Genomic DNA, 18,653 nt, shown 5'->3' with positions numbered 1-18,653 from the left:
CCAGCTTGGATCCTTGGCCATTTAGAGCTTCAGACCACTTAGACCTTTTTAGATTACAAATAAATACAAATAAATAATATCACCAATCTTACAAATAAATTTGCACAAAAGAAAAGTTTGTATTATGATTGGTGTAAATCATAACAACAGAGTAACTAACGTACAGGCATTATATTATTCTGTAGTTAAAGCAAGCCCGTGCTTCTGCAGCGACATATTGTGAGGTGAGCGTAGCGATTTGATCCATTCTCGTATTATATAATAAAGCAGGACTGACCCTCTGTCTGTCTGTCTGTCGGTCTGTCCATCCCTGAACTAGTCCCTCATTTTTGGGTCTAGCCCCACCAAACCTTCTGTGGAACCTTTTGAGGTCCCAGCGGGCATCCGATGGTGGGTGGGAGGTTTCATAAATTTCTCAATACAATTATCATTTTGAGTTTCCTCCCCCCGTATGAAACTGCTCCCTCTCCAAATGTAAACACATTCATGGGTTTGGCATTTACTGCATGTGGAAACATTCGCTGGTTCGGTAATGTCTCAATACAATTATGATTTTGAGATTCTTGGGTCCCACCTGTGCTGGTACTTCGATAGTTCGAATACATTTACAGTCATGTAATTTGTAAAAATAGGGGCAATACCCCTACTGCACACTTGGTAGAATAAAGCAGTATACTACACCGACTAAAGGTATTTTAAACAGTATCACGGGATTTTAAACCAATCTCAATTGTTGCTCGTAGACGGGGCAGGTACAATCATACTAACGTAATCATAAGACTTGACACAAACGAAAAAAAAAAAAAACTTTTTGGGGGGCAACCCCCTTCCCCCCCCAAATAAACCCCCATACATCACCACTTTTCTAACACCGTGAACAAACATTGGTGCATCACGGGTGGTGAAGGTTGTGGTCAAGTTTCATTGAAATAGTGTTTGTAGTTTTGGAGGAGAGAGCAAATACCTATTTTGGGAGTCATACCTGGACCCACTTTGATTGAAAATGTGAGAAATAATTGATCCTGCTTTTGTTAAATTTGGATTGAGTTGCCGTCACGTGGTCTCACGGCTTTGGCTTCGTGACGTTGCACGGACAATCCAAGTCAAGGTGCTCACAAATCGAAGCGCGTGTTACCTTTTACATCATCCAGTTGGTGACCGGTGATAATCAGAATGGTGAATTGTGACTGTACTAATGAGCAGGAAGCAAAGGTGATACCTTTTTGGAACTTTCCACATCAACCCATTTTGATTGGAACTTTCCAAATAAACTGACATTCTGATCAGGTAATCGATCGTGCCACGCACAGGTGTTTCGTTTATGAGAATGAAACATGTCACGTGTCTTTGACCCAAAATAGGCCGTCACATACCTGCTGTATCCGAGACGAATGTTCTACCTGAGGTTGTGTATCATTAACACGACGTTCATTGGATGCAAGTGTTGAGATGCGAATATTGCACGTGCGCATGATATGCCAATTTACCTGAGTTACCTTGTGATTGTGCGTTATTTAAACTGACTCCCTATTTTGTACAAACGCAAGATGAGTAATCCGAATGGACTGTAAACCATTTTATAAGTGATGCTTTCCTGGGTTGTAACAATTGTAGCAGCCGTTCAATGCAGACTTACAATCATTTTGGGTGTGGAGGTGTGAAAGCTTAAAGGTGTTTTCAGAGCAAAGAAAGGGGAGATGGGGAGAGGAGTAATTACCTGCACCATCAAACGTGCATGCAGGTTACGTTTTCACCCTTGTCTGTTTGTCTGTCTCTGAGCAGGATGTCTCAAAAAGATGTGGACGGATTTGGACGAAATTTGATGGACAGGTTGGGTGTGTGACAAGGAGGAAATTTGGTGGACAGGTTGGGTGTGTGACAAGGAGGAAATTTGGTGGACAGGTTGGGGGTGTGACAAGGAGGAAATTTGGTGGACAGGTTGGGGGTGTGACAAGGAGGAAATTTGGTGGACAGGTTTGGGGTGTGACAAGGAGGAAATTTGGTGGACAGGTTGGGTGTGTGACAAGGATGAAATTTGGTGGACAGGTTGGGGGTGTGACAAGGAGGAAATTTGGTGGACAGGTTGGGTGTGTGACAAGGAGGAAATTTGGTGGACATGTTGGGGGTGTGACAAGGAGGAAATTTGGTGGACAGGTTGGGTGTGTGACAAGGAGGAAATTTGGTGGACATGTTGGGGGTGTGACAAGGAGGAAATTTGGTGGACAGGTTGGGTGTGTGACAAGGAGGAAATTTGGTGGACATGTTGGGGGTGTGACAAGGAGGAAATTTGGTGGACAGGTTGGGTGTGTGACAAGGAGGAAATTTGGTGGACAGGTTGGGTGTGTGACAAGGAGGAAATTTGGTGGACATGTTGGGGGTGTGACAAGGAGGAAATTTGGTGGACAGGTTGGGTGTGTGACAAGGAGGAAATTTGGTGGACAGGTTGGGGGTGTGACAAGGAGGAAATTTGGTGGACAGGTTGGGGGTGTGACGAGGAGGAAATTTGGTGGACAGGTTGGGTGTGTGACAAGGATGAAATTTGGTGGACAGGTTGGGTGTGTGACAAGGAGGAAATTTGGTGGACAGGTTGGGTATGTGACAAGGAGGAAATTTGGTGGACAGGTTGGGTGTGTGACAAGGAGGAAATTTGGTGGACAGGTTGGGGGTGTGACAAGGAGGAAATTTGGTGGACAGGTTGGGTGTGTGACAAGGAGGAAATTTGGTGGACAGGTTGGGTGTGTGACAAGGATGAAATTTGGTGGACAGGTTGGGTGTGTGACAAGGAGGAAATTTGGTGGACAGGTTGGGTATGTGACAAGGAGGAAATTTGGTGGACAGGTTGGGTGTGTGACAAGGAGGAAATTTGGTGGACAGGTTGGGGGTGTGACAAGGAGGAAATTTGGTGGACAGGTTGGGTGTGTGACAAGGAGGAAATTTGGTGGACATGTTGGGGGTGTGACAAGGAGGAAATTTGGTGGACAGGTTGGGTGTGTGACAAGGAGGAAATTTGGTGGACAGGTTGGGTGTGTGACAAGGAGGAAATTTGGTGGACAGGTTGGGGGTGTGACAAGGAGGAAATTTGGTGGACAGGATGGGGGTGTGACAAGGATGAATTCATTGGATTCTGAAGATTCGGATCCGGACACGAGAATGTTTTGATTTTTTTCAAGTGATGCTTCACCATTGAGAGATACCCATACCATTCTTCGTCTTCACCATTGAGAGATACCCACACCATTCTTCATCTTCACCATTGAGAGATACCCACACCATTTTTCACCTTCACCATTGAGAGATACCCACACCATTCTGCATTTCACCATTGAGAGATACCCACACCATTCTGCATCTTCACCATTGGGATACCCACACCATTCTGCATCTTCACCATTGAGAGATAGCCACACCATTCTGCATCTTCACCATTGAAGGATACCCACACCATTCTTCATCTTCACCATTGGGATACCCACACCATTCTTCATCTTCACCATTGGGATACCCACACCATTCTTCATCTTCACCATTGGGATACCCACACCATTCTTCATCTTCACCATTGAGAGATACCCACACCATTCTTCATCCTCACCATTGAGAGATACCTACACTATTCTTCATCTTCACCATTGAGAGACACCCACACCATTCTTCCCCTTCACCGTTGAAAGACACCCACACCATTCTTCATCTTCACCATTGAGAGATACCCACACCATTCTTCATCTTCACCATTGAGATACCCACACCATTCTTCATCTTCACCATTGGGATACCCACACCATTCTTCATCTTCACCATTGAGAGATACCCACACCATTCTTCATCCTCACCATTGAGAGATACCCACACCATTCTTCATCTTCACCATTGAGAGATACTCACACCATTCTTCATCTTCACCATTGAGAGATACCCACACCATTCTTCATCTTCACCATTGAGAGATACCCACACCATTCTTCATCTTCACCATTGAGAGATACCACACCATTCTTCATCTTCACCATTGAGAGATACTCACACCATTCTTCATCTTCACCATTGAGATATACCCACACCATTCTTCATCTTCACCATTGAGAGATACCACACCATTCTTCATCTTCACCATTGAGAGATGCCCACACCATTCTTCATCTTCACCATTGAGAGATACCCACACCATTCTTCATCTTCATCATTGAGAGATACCCACACCATTCTTCATCTTCACCATTGAAAGATACCCACACCATTCTTCATCTTCACCATTGAAAGATACCCACACCATTCTTCATCTTCACCATTGAGAGATGCCCACACCATTCTTCATGTTCACCATTGAGAGATACCCACACCATTCTTCATCTTCACCATTGAGAGATACCCACACCATTCTTCATCTTCACCATTGAGAGATACCCACACCATTCTTCATCTTCACCATTGAAAGATACCCACACCATTCTTCATCTTCACCATTGAGAGATGCCAACACCATTCTTCATCTTCACCATTGAGAGATACCCACACCATTCTTCATCTTCACCGTTGAGAGATACCCACACCATTCTTCCTCTTCACCATTGAGAGATACCCACACCATTCTTCATCTTCACCATTGAGAGATACCCACACCATTCTTCATCTTCACCATTGAGAGATACCCACACCATTCTTCATCTTCACCATTGCCCGCGGCCCGCGGCTTGCTTGTCGGACGCGGAGGCGGGGAGGACGCTTACCTGCGCTCCCGTGTCGCACAGAAAACGACGACCAGACGAGGTGTCTGTGATGAACAGGAGGCTGCCGGAATGGCCGACGCTCATGGCCGCAAGTGAGCGCCGGCCCGGTCATTTCCCGACCCGTCGAAAGAACACGGCGGGCGGCACGCTCTAGCCTTGCGGCCGAACCTGGCATGATAGTAGCACCAGGTTTGCGGTGGTGGTTGCCGCGTCGGCCGTGCCGGCGGCGGTGGTGGTGGCGGCGGCGGTAGTGGGCGGGGCGTAGCAGCGGCCACGAGGGAAGCAGGGGGCGCTGTAGCCTCCGCACCAGGATCCACTACGGCAGCACCGTACACCGACCGCGTGTCGCAGGCCGCGAAAAATTTGTCCGCCTCTCCGGCCAGGGCGCGGGGTTCCGTTAATTTCGAACCAGCCAGCGCGAGCCGCACCTGCACAGGTAGCTGGCGGAGGAAAAGCGCTTGGAACAGGAAATCCGGGCGCTCGTCTCCAAGAAGGGACAGCATAAAATCCATCCGAACGGACGGTCGTGTGTCGCAGAGGGCGGGAAGGTCCAGGAGGCGGTCGGCGCGTTCGACCTCCGTGAGCCCGAACGTGGCGAGGAGGAGACGTTTGAGCACCGCGTACTTGTGGTCGCCCGGCGGGCGCCGAAGGATGGACACGACGCGGGCGGCAGTGCCGGGCCCGAGGGCGGCGACCACGTGGTAGTACATGGTCTCGTCCGCCGTGATGCCTCGGAGCTGGAATTGAGCTTCGGCCTGCACAAACCAAACGTCGGCTTGCGCTTCCCAGAGCTCCGGGAGTTTGACGGCGACCGCTTTGGTAGCCATGGCGCGTTCAGGGGTCAGCTACGGCTGAAACAGTCGGGGTCACCAGTGTGGTGCTGTGCACACACGATTCGTTTGCCAAGAAGGTAGGCCACAACGCGTTGTACAAACTGAAATGCTTTATTAACAGCTCACACTTAAGCACTGGGCGGGCTCGACTATCGAGCCCGCATATATGTCCCGAGGCCACGCCTTGCCCCCGGGCGTGGCCGGTCGGCCGAAAGGCGGGGCATGTCCTCAGTTCCACCCTGCACCTCGTGACGCCTTCGCTCCGGGCGTGGCCCGAGCTGCACTTCCACGCCCGGACGCTCGCACCACCCACTGGTGCGCGGAATTATTGCCCACTGACAATGTGTCCGCCACAATCACATATATCATGAAATACAAGCTTTCCAACAAATTACAGAATCCTCGACCTTTGACCTTTGAAGGTCACAGAGGTCAAATTTTCAAAGTTGTCGGATTTGAACCGAATTTTCGGTATTGTGTAGCTAACTGGCCTCATAACAGATAATACATTCCTATTTGTATATTTTCAATGTCGGTTTTGACCTTTGTCATTGAATCCCGCTCGCTCGTGAACCATCGTCGTCTCCTGACTTGTGGATATTATATTAGAGTCGATAGACTTTCTCCCCTATAAAACTCCTTCCATCAAACATGGAATCTCGCACTTTTCACTCTGCTGTTTCCTGATCGTTGAACATTCTTGTTGAATGAGCCTCGAATATGTTTGCTGTGTTTAACTTCCGCATTATTGAACTTTGATGCGCTAGAAAACTTGGGAACAGCAGAGGTTTCCTTTGCACAAATATCGCAAAATGTTGAAATGTAACGATTGTAGGAAAGACCCGGAAGAGAAAGACCGGATAACTTTTGTTGGAAGGTTTTTTTTGGAGAGTTCCACGACAGGTACCATGATATATACCTGAAGGTTTCTCTTTGATACCTTCTTGGAGCATGCACGTGACACACCCTGTTTTTACCCAAAGCAGCAACTTTGCCCATAGCTCACACCTGACTATATGTGAGACTGGCACGGCCTGGCCATGGCGCACACCTGACTATATGTGAGACTCCCATGGCCTGACCATGCCTCACACCTGGCTATATGTGAGACTCCCATGGCCTGGCCATGGCTCACACTTGGCTATATGTGAGACTCGCATGGCCTGGCCATAGCTCACACCTGACTATATGTGAGACTCGCATGGCCTGGCCATGGCTCACACCTGACTATATGTGAGACTCGCATGGCCTGGCCATGGCTCACACCTGACTATATGTGACTCGCATGGCCTGACCATGGCTCACACCTCAATATATGTGAGACTCCCATGGCCTGGCCATGGCGCACACCTGACTATATGTGAGACTCCCATGGCCTGGCCATGGCTCACACCTGACTATATGTGAGACTCGCACGGCCTGGCCATGGCGCACACCTGACTATATGTGAGACTCGCATGGCTTGGCCATGGCTCACACCTGACTATATGTGTGACTTTACTTCTGCTCCAGAACCTGTTGTGCGACACAGAGGATACAGAGTCCCATAATTTGTTCATCTATCTATAATTCCAGTAATCTGTGTGTGTGTGTGTGTGTGTGTGTGTGTGTGTGTGTGTGTGTGTGTGTGTGTGTGTGTGTGTGTGTGTGTGTGTGTGTGTGTGTGTGTATGTCTGTGTGTTTGTCTGTGACCGCTGTTTCTCGACGACCACGGGTCCGATATACTTGAAACTTGCCAGGTATATTGCTGGGGACCTGAGGATGTGCCTTTTCAAGGTTTCATATTAATCGGACAAGTAGTTACCGAGCTATGTCCAAAAAACGATTCAACCAATCAGAGAGCAGCGAGCTATCACGTGTGCCGAACGTGGCGAACAGACTCTGCCTCGGACGGCACATTTGAGAGCGTATTCATTTATTTCACGTTGGCAAACTATGTTGGCGTTAAACTATGTTTTAAAACTAATTAAAACTAATTTGCGATTCATCGTAACTGCGATATGCGACCTTCCGGACAGTCAAATGAGGACGTCACTTCCGGACTTACGGATAGTCATAGTGACGCTGAACGTGGCGAGCAGACGCTGCCTCGGACGGCACATTTGAGAGCGTATTCATTTATTTGACGTTGCAATCTGTGTTGATTGTTGTAAGGTACGATCGATTGTAGTACATACATATTTATATTTTGTACATATTCATTACGGGCACGTCACGGGTACGGGTACGGTTCCGGGTACGGTTCCGGGTACGGTACGGTTACGGGTACGCCACGTACGGGCACGTCCTAGTCTATCTATAATGCCAGTAATCTCTGTGTGTCTGTCTGTGACCGCTGTTTCTCGACAACCACGGGTCCGATATACTTGAAACTTGCCAGGTATATTGCTGGGGACCCGAGGATGTGCCTTTTCAAGGTTTCATATTAATCGGACAAGTAGTTAGCGAGCTATGTCCAAAAAACGATTCAACCAATCAGAGAGCAGCGAGCTATCACGTGTGCCGAACGTGGCGAACAGACTCTGCCTCGGACGGCACATTTTAGAGCGTATTCATTTATTTCACGTTGGCAAACTATGTTGGCGGTATGTTGGCGTTAAACTATGTTTTAAAACTAATTAAAACTAATTTGCGATTCTTTCGCTTTCCTGCGCGTTTGTGCACGCTATGGCGATTTCTTTACCAAACTCCGCAAGCCGTTCGCTTTGGACCAAACCATTTCATGTAAATAGAGGGGGGGGGGATTGTCACCGTACTCGCAAGCCGTTCGCTTTGGACCAAACCATTTCATGTAAATAGAGGGGGGGGATTGTCACCGTACTCGCAAGCCGTTCGCTTTGGACCAAACCATTTCATGTAAATAGAGGGGGTGGATATAATTTTAGATATATATATAGTACGGGCATGCCCTAGTAATTACAATTGGGACATTAGGTGCACTTTCCATCTTCAAGACGAACGATTTTCCATCAGGTTAATTGAAAAGTACTTTGGGGTTTTTAGTACAAACACTTGTGCCATGTTGCTGGTTCTAAGATGGAATTTACCATGGCTTTGCCATGGATGCATGTGTGTGGCATGGATGCATGTGTGCGGCATGGATGCATGTGTGTGACATGGATGCATGTGTGTGACATGGATGCATGTGTGTGGCATGGATGCATGTGTGTGGCATGGATGCATGTGTGTGGCATGGATGCATGTGTGTGGCATGGATGCATGTGTGCGGCATGGATGCATGTGTGCGGCATGGATGCATGTGTGTGGCATGGATGCATGTGTGCGGCATGGATGCATGTGTTCGGCATGGATGCATGTGTGTGGTATGGATGCATGTGTGTGGCATGGATGCATTTTGGGGCTAGCCCCGCTAAAGCTTATGTGTGTGTGTGCGTGTTGTGTGTGTGTGTGTGCGCGTGTGTGCACGTGTGTATGTTTGTGTGTGTGTGTGTGTGTGTGTGTGTGTTTGTGTGTGTTTATGTATGTGTGTGTGTGTGTGTTTATGTATGTATGTGTGTGTGTGTGTTTATGTATGTATGTGTGTGTGTGTGTTTATGTATGTGCGTGTGTGTGTTTATGTATGTGTGTGTGTGTGTGTGTATGTATGTGTGTGTGTGTGTGTGTGTGTGTGTGTGTGTGTGTGTGTGTGTGTGTGTGTGTGTGTGTGTGTGTGTGTGTGCGCGCGCGCGTGCGCGCCATTGGATGATCATGGCGGGGGATTGAAGTCGTGACATCTTCGACATCAGTCAGATGATCACAACACAATAATTTGTCAGCTCGGTGTTGGGGGCAAAGGAGATGGCAACGCTGGGTATACAAGGGTTGAGTTCAAAGATTCTTCTCAATAGAGTAAAAAAAAAAAACGTTTGAAAACTAAATCACAACCTCTACTGATGGAGTCAGAAAACTCACCTACCGCTGGCAAAATGTGAAACATTGCATGAAAACGACCCATGCAGAGTTATGCTGGCACAACACCCATCTTCCTATATGATTGGGGGGAAAGCCTTTCCACTGCCCATTGTACTGGCAGACACAGCTCTGCCACACATACATATATATATGTAATAAAACAGGAGTGTTCGTTCGTCCACAAACTACTCCCTCAGTTTTGGGGCTAGCCCCGCCAAACCTTATGTGGAACGTTTTGGGGTCGCAGCGGATGTTGTAAGGTAGGCAGGAGGTTTCATAAATTCCTTAAATTATGATTTTGAAATTGATTCGATACGGACCTTCTCCCGAATCCGGAAGTGGGCAGATGACGATAATGATCTGGTTTGATAATATCTCAATACAATCGTGATTTAATTCAGTATTTTGTTATCGTATTAATGTATGATTGGAATGATGCTGTTTGGAATGAAAATGGAGATATTGAGTTTAAATATGAATGAGGAAATAACGGGAGGGTTTCTACTTTATAACCGTGACATTCGCGGTTTTGCCAAATGCAGATTCGCCGTTGACTGGGGATAGAACAATTCAGACTTTTGACCCAGTCTGTTGCTGGTTTTGACCCGGCTTGTTACCGGTTCTGACCTGGTCTGTTACCTGTTTTTGACCCAGTCTGTTACCGGTTTTGACCCAGTCTGTTACCGGTTTTGACCCAGTCTGTTGCTGGTTTTGACCCGGCTTGTTACCGGTTCTGACCCAGTCTGTTACCTGTTTTTGACCCAGCCTGTTGCTGGTTTTGACCCAGTCTGTTGCTGGTTTTGACCCAGTCTGTTGCCAGTTTCAACCCAGTCTGTTTCTGGTTTTGACCCAGTCTGTTGCCAGTTTTGACCCAGTCTGTTACCGGTTCTGACCCAGTCTGTTACCTGTTTTTGATCCAGTCTGTTGCCAGTTTCGACCCCGTCTGTTTCCGGTTTTGACCCAGTCTGTTGCCAGTTTTGACCCAGTCTGTTACTGGTTCTGACCTGGTCTGTTACCTATTTTTGACCCAGCCTGTTGTTGGTTTTGACCCGGTCTGTTGTCAGTTTTGACCCGGTCTGTTACCGGTTTTTGACCGGGTCTGTTACCGGTTTTTGACCGGGTCTGTTACCGGTTTTTGACCAGGCCTGTTATCGGTTTTTTGACCGGGTCTGTTACCGTTTTTGACCGGGTCTGTTACCGTTTTTGACCGGGTCTGTTACCGTTTTTGACCGGGTCTGTTACCGTTTTGACCGGGTCTGTTACCGTTTTGCCCGGGTCTGTTACCGGTTTTTGGCCGGGTCTGTTACTGGTTTTTGGCCGGGTCTGTTAACGGTTCTGACCTGGTCTGTTACCTGTTTTTGACCGTCTTTTGCCGGTCTTGACCTGGTATGTTACCGTTTTTTGACCGGGTATGTTACCGGTTTCGACCGGGTCTGTTACCGGTTTCGACCGGGTCTGTTACCGGTTTTGACCGGGTCTGTTACCGGTTTTTGACCGGGTCTGTTACCGGTTTTTGACCGGGTCTGTTACTGGTTTTTGGCCGGGTCTGTTAACGGTTCTGACCCAGTCTGTTACCGGTTCTGTTACCTGTTTTTGACCCAGTCTTTTGCCGGTTTTGACCTGGTATGTTACCGGTTTTTCATCAGGTCTGTTACCTATTTGGAACTAAGTCTGTAACTGGTTTTTAACTAAGTCTGTTACCGATGCACAAAACACGCTGTTGCAGAATTTTGTTGCAGGCCGTGACCACAGTGCGGTCATTCTTGTAAAATTATGAAAACGTTTGTGCAAAAAATGAAATATGGAATATAATTAAGGACATGCTCGATTTGTAAAAAGATTGAAGAAATGAAATTTGATGTAATCCATTGTTTATGGTTTTTAAAAGATTAACCCCATAATTGATGCTTTTGTATCACGAATGATATAAATACACACACATATACATATGTGTATATATATATATATATACAGTATCAGTATGTATCATGTATTTCCAAAATGACCACTCTCTCTCTCTCTCTCTCTCTCTCTCTCTCTCTCTGTGTCCCCCATCTCTCTCTCTCTCTCTCTCTCTCTCTCTCTCTCTCTCTGTGTCCCCCATATCTCATCTCTATCTCTCTCTCTCTCTCTCTCTCTCTCTCTCTCTCTCTCTCTCTTTCTCTCTCTCTCTCTATCTCTCTCTCCCCCATCTCTCTCCCTATCCCCCATTTCTGTCTCTCTCTCTCTCTCTCTCTCTCTCTCTCTTTCTCTCTTCTCTCTCTCTCTCTCTTTCTCTCTTTCTCTCTTTCTCTCTTTCTCTCTCTCTCTCTCTCTCTCTCTCTCTCTCTCTCTCTCTCTCTCTTCTCTCTTTCTCTCTTTCTCTCTCGACTCCTGCCCTTCTCTCATGTTTCAGACAAAGATGAGCCAGATTCATTCACCTGCTATTCATGCCGCCAAATGTTCACCTCTGCTTGGCTGCTCCTTAAACACGTTCAACACTTTCATGGACTACGCATCTACCTTGAAGCTCGGGCAAGTCACGACAGACATCCAGGCCCCTACTTTGTTCCACCAATACCTGCCCTACCACCCTTTCCAACACCTCTTGCATCAATTCTTTTTCCATCACGTCCTCAAGATCACATTGCTGCAACGTTGCCGCAGCCGGCACCACCGCCATCACATTTTTCTTTGCGTCAGAATCATAGCATCCGATCGCTCGGTTTGCCATGCTTGGAAGACAACCCAAGTCTTCAGAATATCTTTCGATATGGGGAAGTGACAGCAGCTAGTATACCTGCGCCACCACCATATAGTCCTCGACCTGCTTCTTCTGTCTCTCAGATGTTATTGGCATCAGGAAGAGGTGGCTCGACAGCAAATGGTAGGCGTGAATGTCAGGTGCTGATGGAAGAGCGACCCACTTTGTCTTCTCAGCTGCCATCACACCACCAGGATAATATTGTATCACCACCATTCAGCAAAAATGCAGAGGTAGCAATGGATTTCTCTCAGCGACTGAAGAAGCTTGCGTGTTTTCCAGGAGTATCGCAAGCATCGATGTTTTCCTCACGTTCAACAACTGAGGTATCTACAGCCCTCAATGCTGTCCTTCGCTCACCTGGGAGACAAGCTCTGGCTGACTCTTATAAAGACATTCAAAAATGTTTATTGTCAGTCTCTGAAGCCAACAGACCATATTTTACGTCCTTGAGGTCCACCTTGAATGCAGGTGGAAGCCAGATGTGCAAAGAATGTGGAAAATGTGTGAGAGCGCAATGTAGTGGAAGTATCGACATGGGAACAAACCCAATACAGACCTATGGCAATGGAAGTCTTGATGAAGGAAGGTTTTGCACCTGCAAAGAAGATGGGAATAATACAATGATGGTACCATCACAGGATGGCAGCAGTGGAAAATCGACACCGGGCCCTACTTGGTGGGATGGAGACAATTCAGAAGGGGAAAGCTCACCAGAAGATGGTGCAAGTGAAAGTGCAATGTCTGTCAGAACAGAAGACTGGGATGAAACACCAAATGCAGATAATGGGATGCCATTAACATCTGAGGACACAGAAAACGATCCAACACATCATGATGAAGAGGATGGGTATGTGGATGGAGATGATGGTATTGAAGATGAAAAACAAGAGGATATGGAGAATGAGGAGGATGATGTGATGGACATGAAAGCAGATGCAGAATTTGTTGGCAGAACCCGTCCAGCCTCTTCAGGGAGCGCGGAATTGGAGCGGAACAGTGGACAATCCCTCTATGAAGATCAGAAAGCCATGACAGTGCTCAGTGAAGTTATGCAATGCACGGGTCTCAGCGCAATCCAACAGTACAGCGAGGCATTCAGACAGGCACTCGCTGAGAAAAAAAGTCTTGTTGGGGTCAAAGACTACCGGGATGGCAGCAAAGACCTTGATAGAGCATATGAGACCAATGGAGGCCCCATTCCACTTATAAAACGCCCACTTGCCTCGGAGGTTGTCGGTAAACGCATCAAGCTTGAAAATGATGATACTTATCCGCCACATGGAAGTGAAGCAGTTACTTCTCGGGCTACAATGGGACCAGACAATTTTTATTCCCAATGGCTCGCCGGATATGCAGCCTCTCATCAATTTCCTAAGGAGCCCCTAATTGGATTTTTCTCAAATGCGCACCGCTCTGCAGGGTCCTCCTTCATGTCCACAGCCGCCACCCATCGACCCGAGAACGGTCGGATTCCATTTCACCCGCCGCTGTCAAAAGTGCTCCCTGTGCCCGGTGCTATGCGGGTCGGCCGGGGACGCGGCGGGTCGCGGGGCTCGTCTTTAGGGCCACACTCGGGCGCCGTTCAGGGACCGGGGCCGGGTCGGCCCCCTGGTAGCCACAGAGAGGGTCGGCGGAGCGATACGTGCGAGTTCTGTGGGAAAGTCTTCAAGAACTGCAGCAACCTGACGGTTCATCGGCGCAGCCACACGGGCGAGCGTCCGTACCGCTGCCAGCTATGCAGCTACGCGTGCGCACAGAGCAGCAAGCTTACGCGACACATGAAAACACACGGCCAACTGGGCAAGGAATCTTACCGCTGTGACATTTGCCACATGCCATTTAGCGTGTACAGTACGCTGGAGAAGCACATGAAGAAGTGGCACAGCAACCACGTCGCAACACCAGAGCTGCAGAGAGACGAAGTCACCGAGGCGCAGTGAGCAGCCATCAGGTCGTTTGGGTTGCCCAAAATCTAGGGGCTGGACCGCCCGCTCTGGCTTTAACTGGTGCACCAACACCTCGGTTAAAAGACCGTGTTTATCAGGAGTGTTTAATGCTCTTCAGCACGAGGGTCGAGGAAGTTTTGGTTGGAGTTAAGATGTGAACAGACAATGATGAGGTCTTGCTGAGAAAGGTACAAGTTCATAAGTCCTTTTTTGGGAGGGGTGGGGGTTGTAATTAAATGTAGTCTTTGTTTGAGAATAAATTGGATTTTTTTTTAACTGCAAACGTTCACCAGCATTTGGTGCTGATGTATTATTTTAAATGAATGTATTTATAATGAAGGTAATATCCATTCTCATAATACCCCCTGACCCCGTTCCCTTATGAAAAAAACGAAATTGGACAAAATTGTTCATGGACTACGAGCCCATCCTCTCGTAAAGATTTTCCATTCGGAGCTATAACTCTCGTTTTGCCCGAAGGACTCGCTCAAGTGTCTCCCATTTGTACGAGGTCTTCACCTTGAAGGAGTCATGAGTGGCGGATCCTCAGGAGGGTTTCGGATTGGGGAAGCGGTGCGAGGGTTGAGCACGAGGTTGACGTTTGCAATGCACACAGTTTTAAATGTGTTTGTGCTTTTTTTGAATGGAACTCTTGCCAGCAAATAAGAATACATGGTTCGCCTTTTCGGCGACACTTGAAACACCGACGACCAATCGGAAAGATTCTATCAAGCATGATGGGGTTTGTTTCCCACCTAAACTAACGCTTCTAACGTCCACTCTGTGCAATATTTGATCTTCATAAACACTCTGTGGCCTTAAAACGCATTGCCAAGTGTGTGTATGTATATATATATATATACATATTCCAGCAGACTTTTTTTCTTTGCTTTTCCTGTTTTGTAATATAAAGTGTTTGCTTGGAAATATCTTCAAAATACCCAAGTTGTCTTCCCGTGCACAAAGGCGCTCCGTTTACCTTTCTTATAGGGTTTTGTACACACCGCATGCGGGACAAGGACACAATTGTTTGGACAACAGCTGATATAAACCTCGGCTTGAGTGTGCCTTCGAAACTTATCCATGGAATGTGACGTCCATTTCCATGTGTCCGCAGGTAGCTCTCCCACAATTCACGCATCCGTGACGTTTATACATTATTTTCGAATGTAAACGCAGACAGAGTGCGGCCATTAAATGCGCCCCATCCCCTGGTGCAATGTATATGCTTTCTTGAATTGTACATTCTACATGTTGCGTTTGCAGGGATAGAGTAAGGAAACACCGAGCCATACATAAATCGCACCCAGCAGGTGCTGCGGCTGCTCATACAGGCCGTGCTATGCGAGCTGCACACGCACACCTGTCGTCGTGTGAAGAGGTTTGTTCGGCCCCGAAATGGCGGATCTCTCAGATGAAAACGGTCAAAACGTTGACAAATTTTAATGATTTATAAATGAAACGCAAAAAAACCAATTAACAGTCGTATCGACTGGCATATTGGACGTTCAGGGAACGAGCGCTTATATAATGCACACCTGACACACACGTGTCGTGCATACCTGCAGATGAACTCGCACTGGCGATCGACAATGGCGACTCGGTAAATGTCCTCGAGCATCCTTTCTTACCGACTTTGAGAGCATCAGGGTTTGTTATGCTTTCGTTTACCGTTAAAGTTATTTTCACCTTTTTAAAATTAATATCTTATTTTGCGCGTTGTTTGCTTTTGCTTTGTGCCTGATGGCGAATACGCGCGACACACGTTATACAGTTAAAAATAACAAAAACAATTGTTCCGACCGACTAAATGTTTCCTTTAACGATGTTTACACTAAATCTCGGGATCTAAAAAAAGCCTTCCCTCCTTGACCGTGCGTAGTTTACAAAGTCGCGTGTTTTTGAAACGCCCGAACATTATATATATATATATATATACATATATATATATATATATATATATACATATATATATATATATATATATATATATACATATATATATATATATATATATATATATATGTATATTTTATATATTATATATATATATATATTATATATTTTATATATATATATATATATATATATATATATATATATATATATATATATATACGTATATATATATATATATATATATATATATATATATATATATATATACATTATATATTTTTTATATATATATATACACATTATATATTATATATATTATATATTTTATATATATTATATATTTTATATATATTATATATATATATATAATATATATAATATATATATATATATATATATATATATATTATTTTATATATTATATATTATATTATATTATATTTATATTATATTATATATATATATATTTATAATATATATAATATATATTTGTAATATATAAGATATATAAATGTAATATTGCGTGGGCTTGTATAGATATGGACGTGCATATTTAGTAATGTTGGAATCGTGCCTGTATCCACCACTAATGGTTTTAGGGTCTATAGTAGGATCGATATGCAGCACTGACTGCGTAACGAGGTATTTATTTTATCGGAAATGTTTGTTTGTTTATCCTCCAGAAGCACAACTTCATGTCGAGACGTTTTGCAAGTTTCTATTTTTCTTATTAAAATTGACTTTTTGTAAAATATCGTAATTGAACGAATTCCTTCCTTTGAAATTTAAAAGCCCCTTAAAAGGTTTTTTCTTCTCTAATCCTATATATTAAAATGAACTCGCTGATTCGTTCATTCATTCATTCATTCATCATGGCAACCAATGCAATCGCAAGGCTCCTTTGAAATATCCAGATTTCCATGGAATGCCTTGTGATCGTTTTCCAAAAGATAGAGACTTTTTTTCCCCCGCTGATCGTCGACATGGAGCGGGTGCACCTGCACACAATAGGTGCAGCATAGGTTATGCTGTTATCAATTTAACGCTATTATCAAGGTAACACATGAGGGTTAAGCATGTACCTTGTATGGGAATTTTTGTCCACAGCCCTGTGGTTGTCTCTTGTATATATAATTTGCACCTTTGGTTGTTCTTTCCCTCGGCTGTGCAATCTCATGAAAAGCGCTTTTTCTGTCGGTCAAGGTGATTACATCGTTGAACGCGCAGCTGGATACAGTAATTCCTCCTTGTACGGAGGTGGTGAAACCGCACTAATCTTGAGCCATTGCGCCATTGCTCTGTGAAGCTTTCATTGATGCATTCAAAATCCCGAAAGTATCTTCCATGGGTTTCTTCACGTCCCGCAGTTTGTTGCTCGACCGTTTAAGGATCCAAACATAGGTATACAATGTGCGCTTGTTCATTCGGAGGGATATATCACCGTATGTATGTATACGACTATACGTATATATATATAGCGGGGCAGGAAAACCGTGCACTCCAAATATGTACGTGCAGTACGAATATTAAACGCCATCTTTCAAAACACCTACATACCTTCACAAAGCACACATTTGTTTGTGCAGGTGCTCTCGGTGCCATTTCCAAAAGATTTGTTAACTACAGGATTTAAAAGTGTCATTCTAAACGCACCTCATTAAAGTTTGCTGCAATTGGACTTGTGATGACGTCGCGTCTGTTTAGCATTAACTAAATGATGATTGGACCATGATTTCCTTTTTCTTCCTTTGACGGACACGTGAGCAAGGTCGACACGTCTGGAGTGTGTACGTGCTGTGGCATCTACCAATTGACGGTTCACCTGCACTACAAATCGCTCAAGGTCTTGCACTGAAGTACATGTTGTCAAGGTAACATTTTAATCTAATTTAAAATCAACGTGAAAAAAGCAATTTCCACCGTTTTGAGTGCAATAGACATCGAATTCGTCTCTAACACACCTCAAACGTCGTGTTAATCGTGTTGCGGCAGCAAAAATGACTACCAACATTATGACGTCACGACCTCCATACTGCACCACCTCGGTGCGTCGAGCATGAAGCGTGCACCTTTGACGTACTCGGGTGTACTCGAGGATCGGTGGGTTTAGGGGTTCGATTAGTCTCCAAGTTCTACAATTGACGTCGTCACAATAGAATATGATAAATGATGCTTGTCCAGGTGGAGTAATTTATTTCGCATTAAGTTTGGCCGCAAACCAAGCAAGCTCACTAATGCCCCTTTATCTGTACAAATCCAGGGTTTTATTTTTGGTATAAAATATGCACTCGTTCGATTTTCATTCAGACTCGAACCTCCAAGCCAAGACATTATTATATATATATTTATATATATATATATATATACACATACACGAGTATATGTCCATTATCCATGCGTCCTCCATCATTTGGTTCATTGTCATCCACAACAGGTTTCCGATGTCCTTCACAAACACGTCACAAACACGTCACAATAGACGCGCTAAACTATTTATTTTTCTACATCGAGCTCTGTTTGACATTGACCAGTGAAACAGGTGCACTTGAAATGTACTTCCTGTGAAAGAGCTTGGAATTTACAACTTTTA

The 18,653-nt window shown here is 45.4% G+C and overlaps 1 protein-coding gene across 1 annotated transcript in view; it reads left to right on the top strand.

Moving 5' to 3' along the window:
- The window catches only part of LOC137436351 (BCL11 transcription factor A-like), a 237,598-nt gene extending 221,524 nt beyond the window's left edge, over positions 1–16,074 (top strand). The window contains exon 3 of the mRNA XM_068130053.2: positions 11,868–16,074. Coding sequence (XP_067986154.2) covers positions 11,868–14,158 — 2,291 coding nt within the window. The 3' untranslated portion in view covers positions 14,159–16,074. The remainder of the gene's footprint in view (positions 1–11,867) is intronic.
- Positions 16,075–18,653: the final 2,579 nt, after the last annotated feature.

This window comes from Myxine glutinosa, chromosome 11, assembly GCF_964187855.1.
Source record: "Myxine glutinosa chromosome 11, kmMyxGlut1.1, whole genome shotgun sequence".
NCBI lineage: Eukaryota > Metazoa > Chordata > Myxini > Myxiniformes > Myxinidae > Myxine > Myxine glutinosa.
Note: the sequence above shows the minus strand (reverse complement) of the source record. Positions and strands in the feature narration are given on the sequence as shown.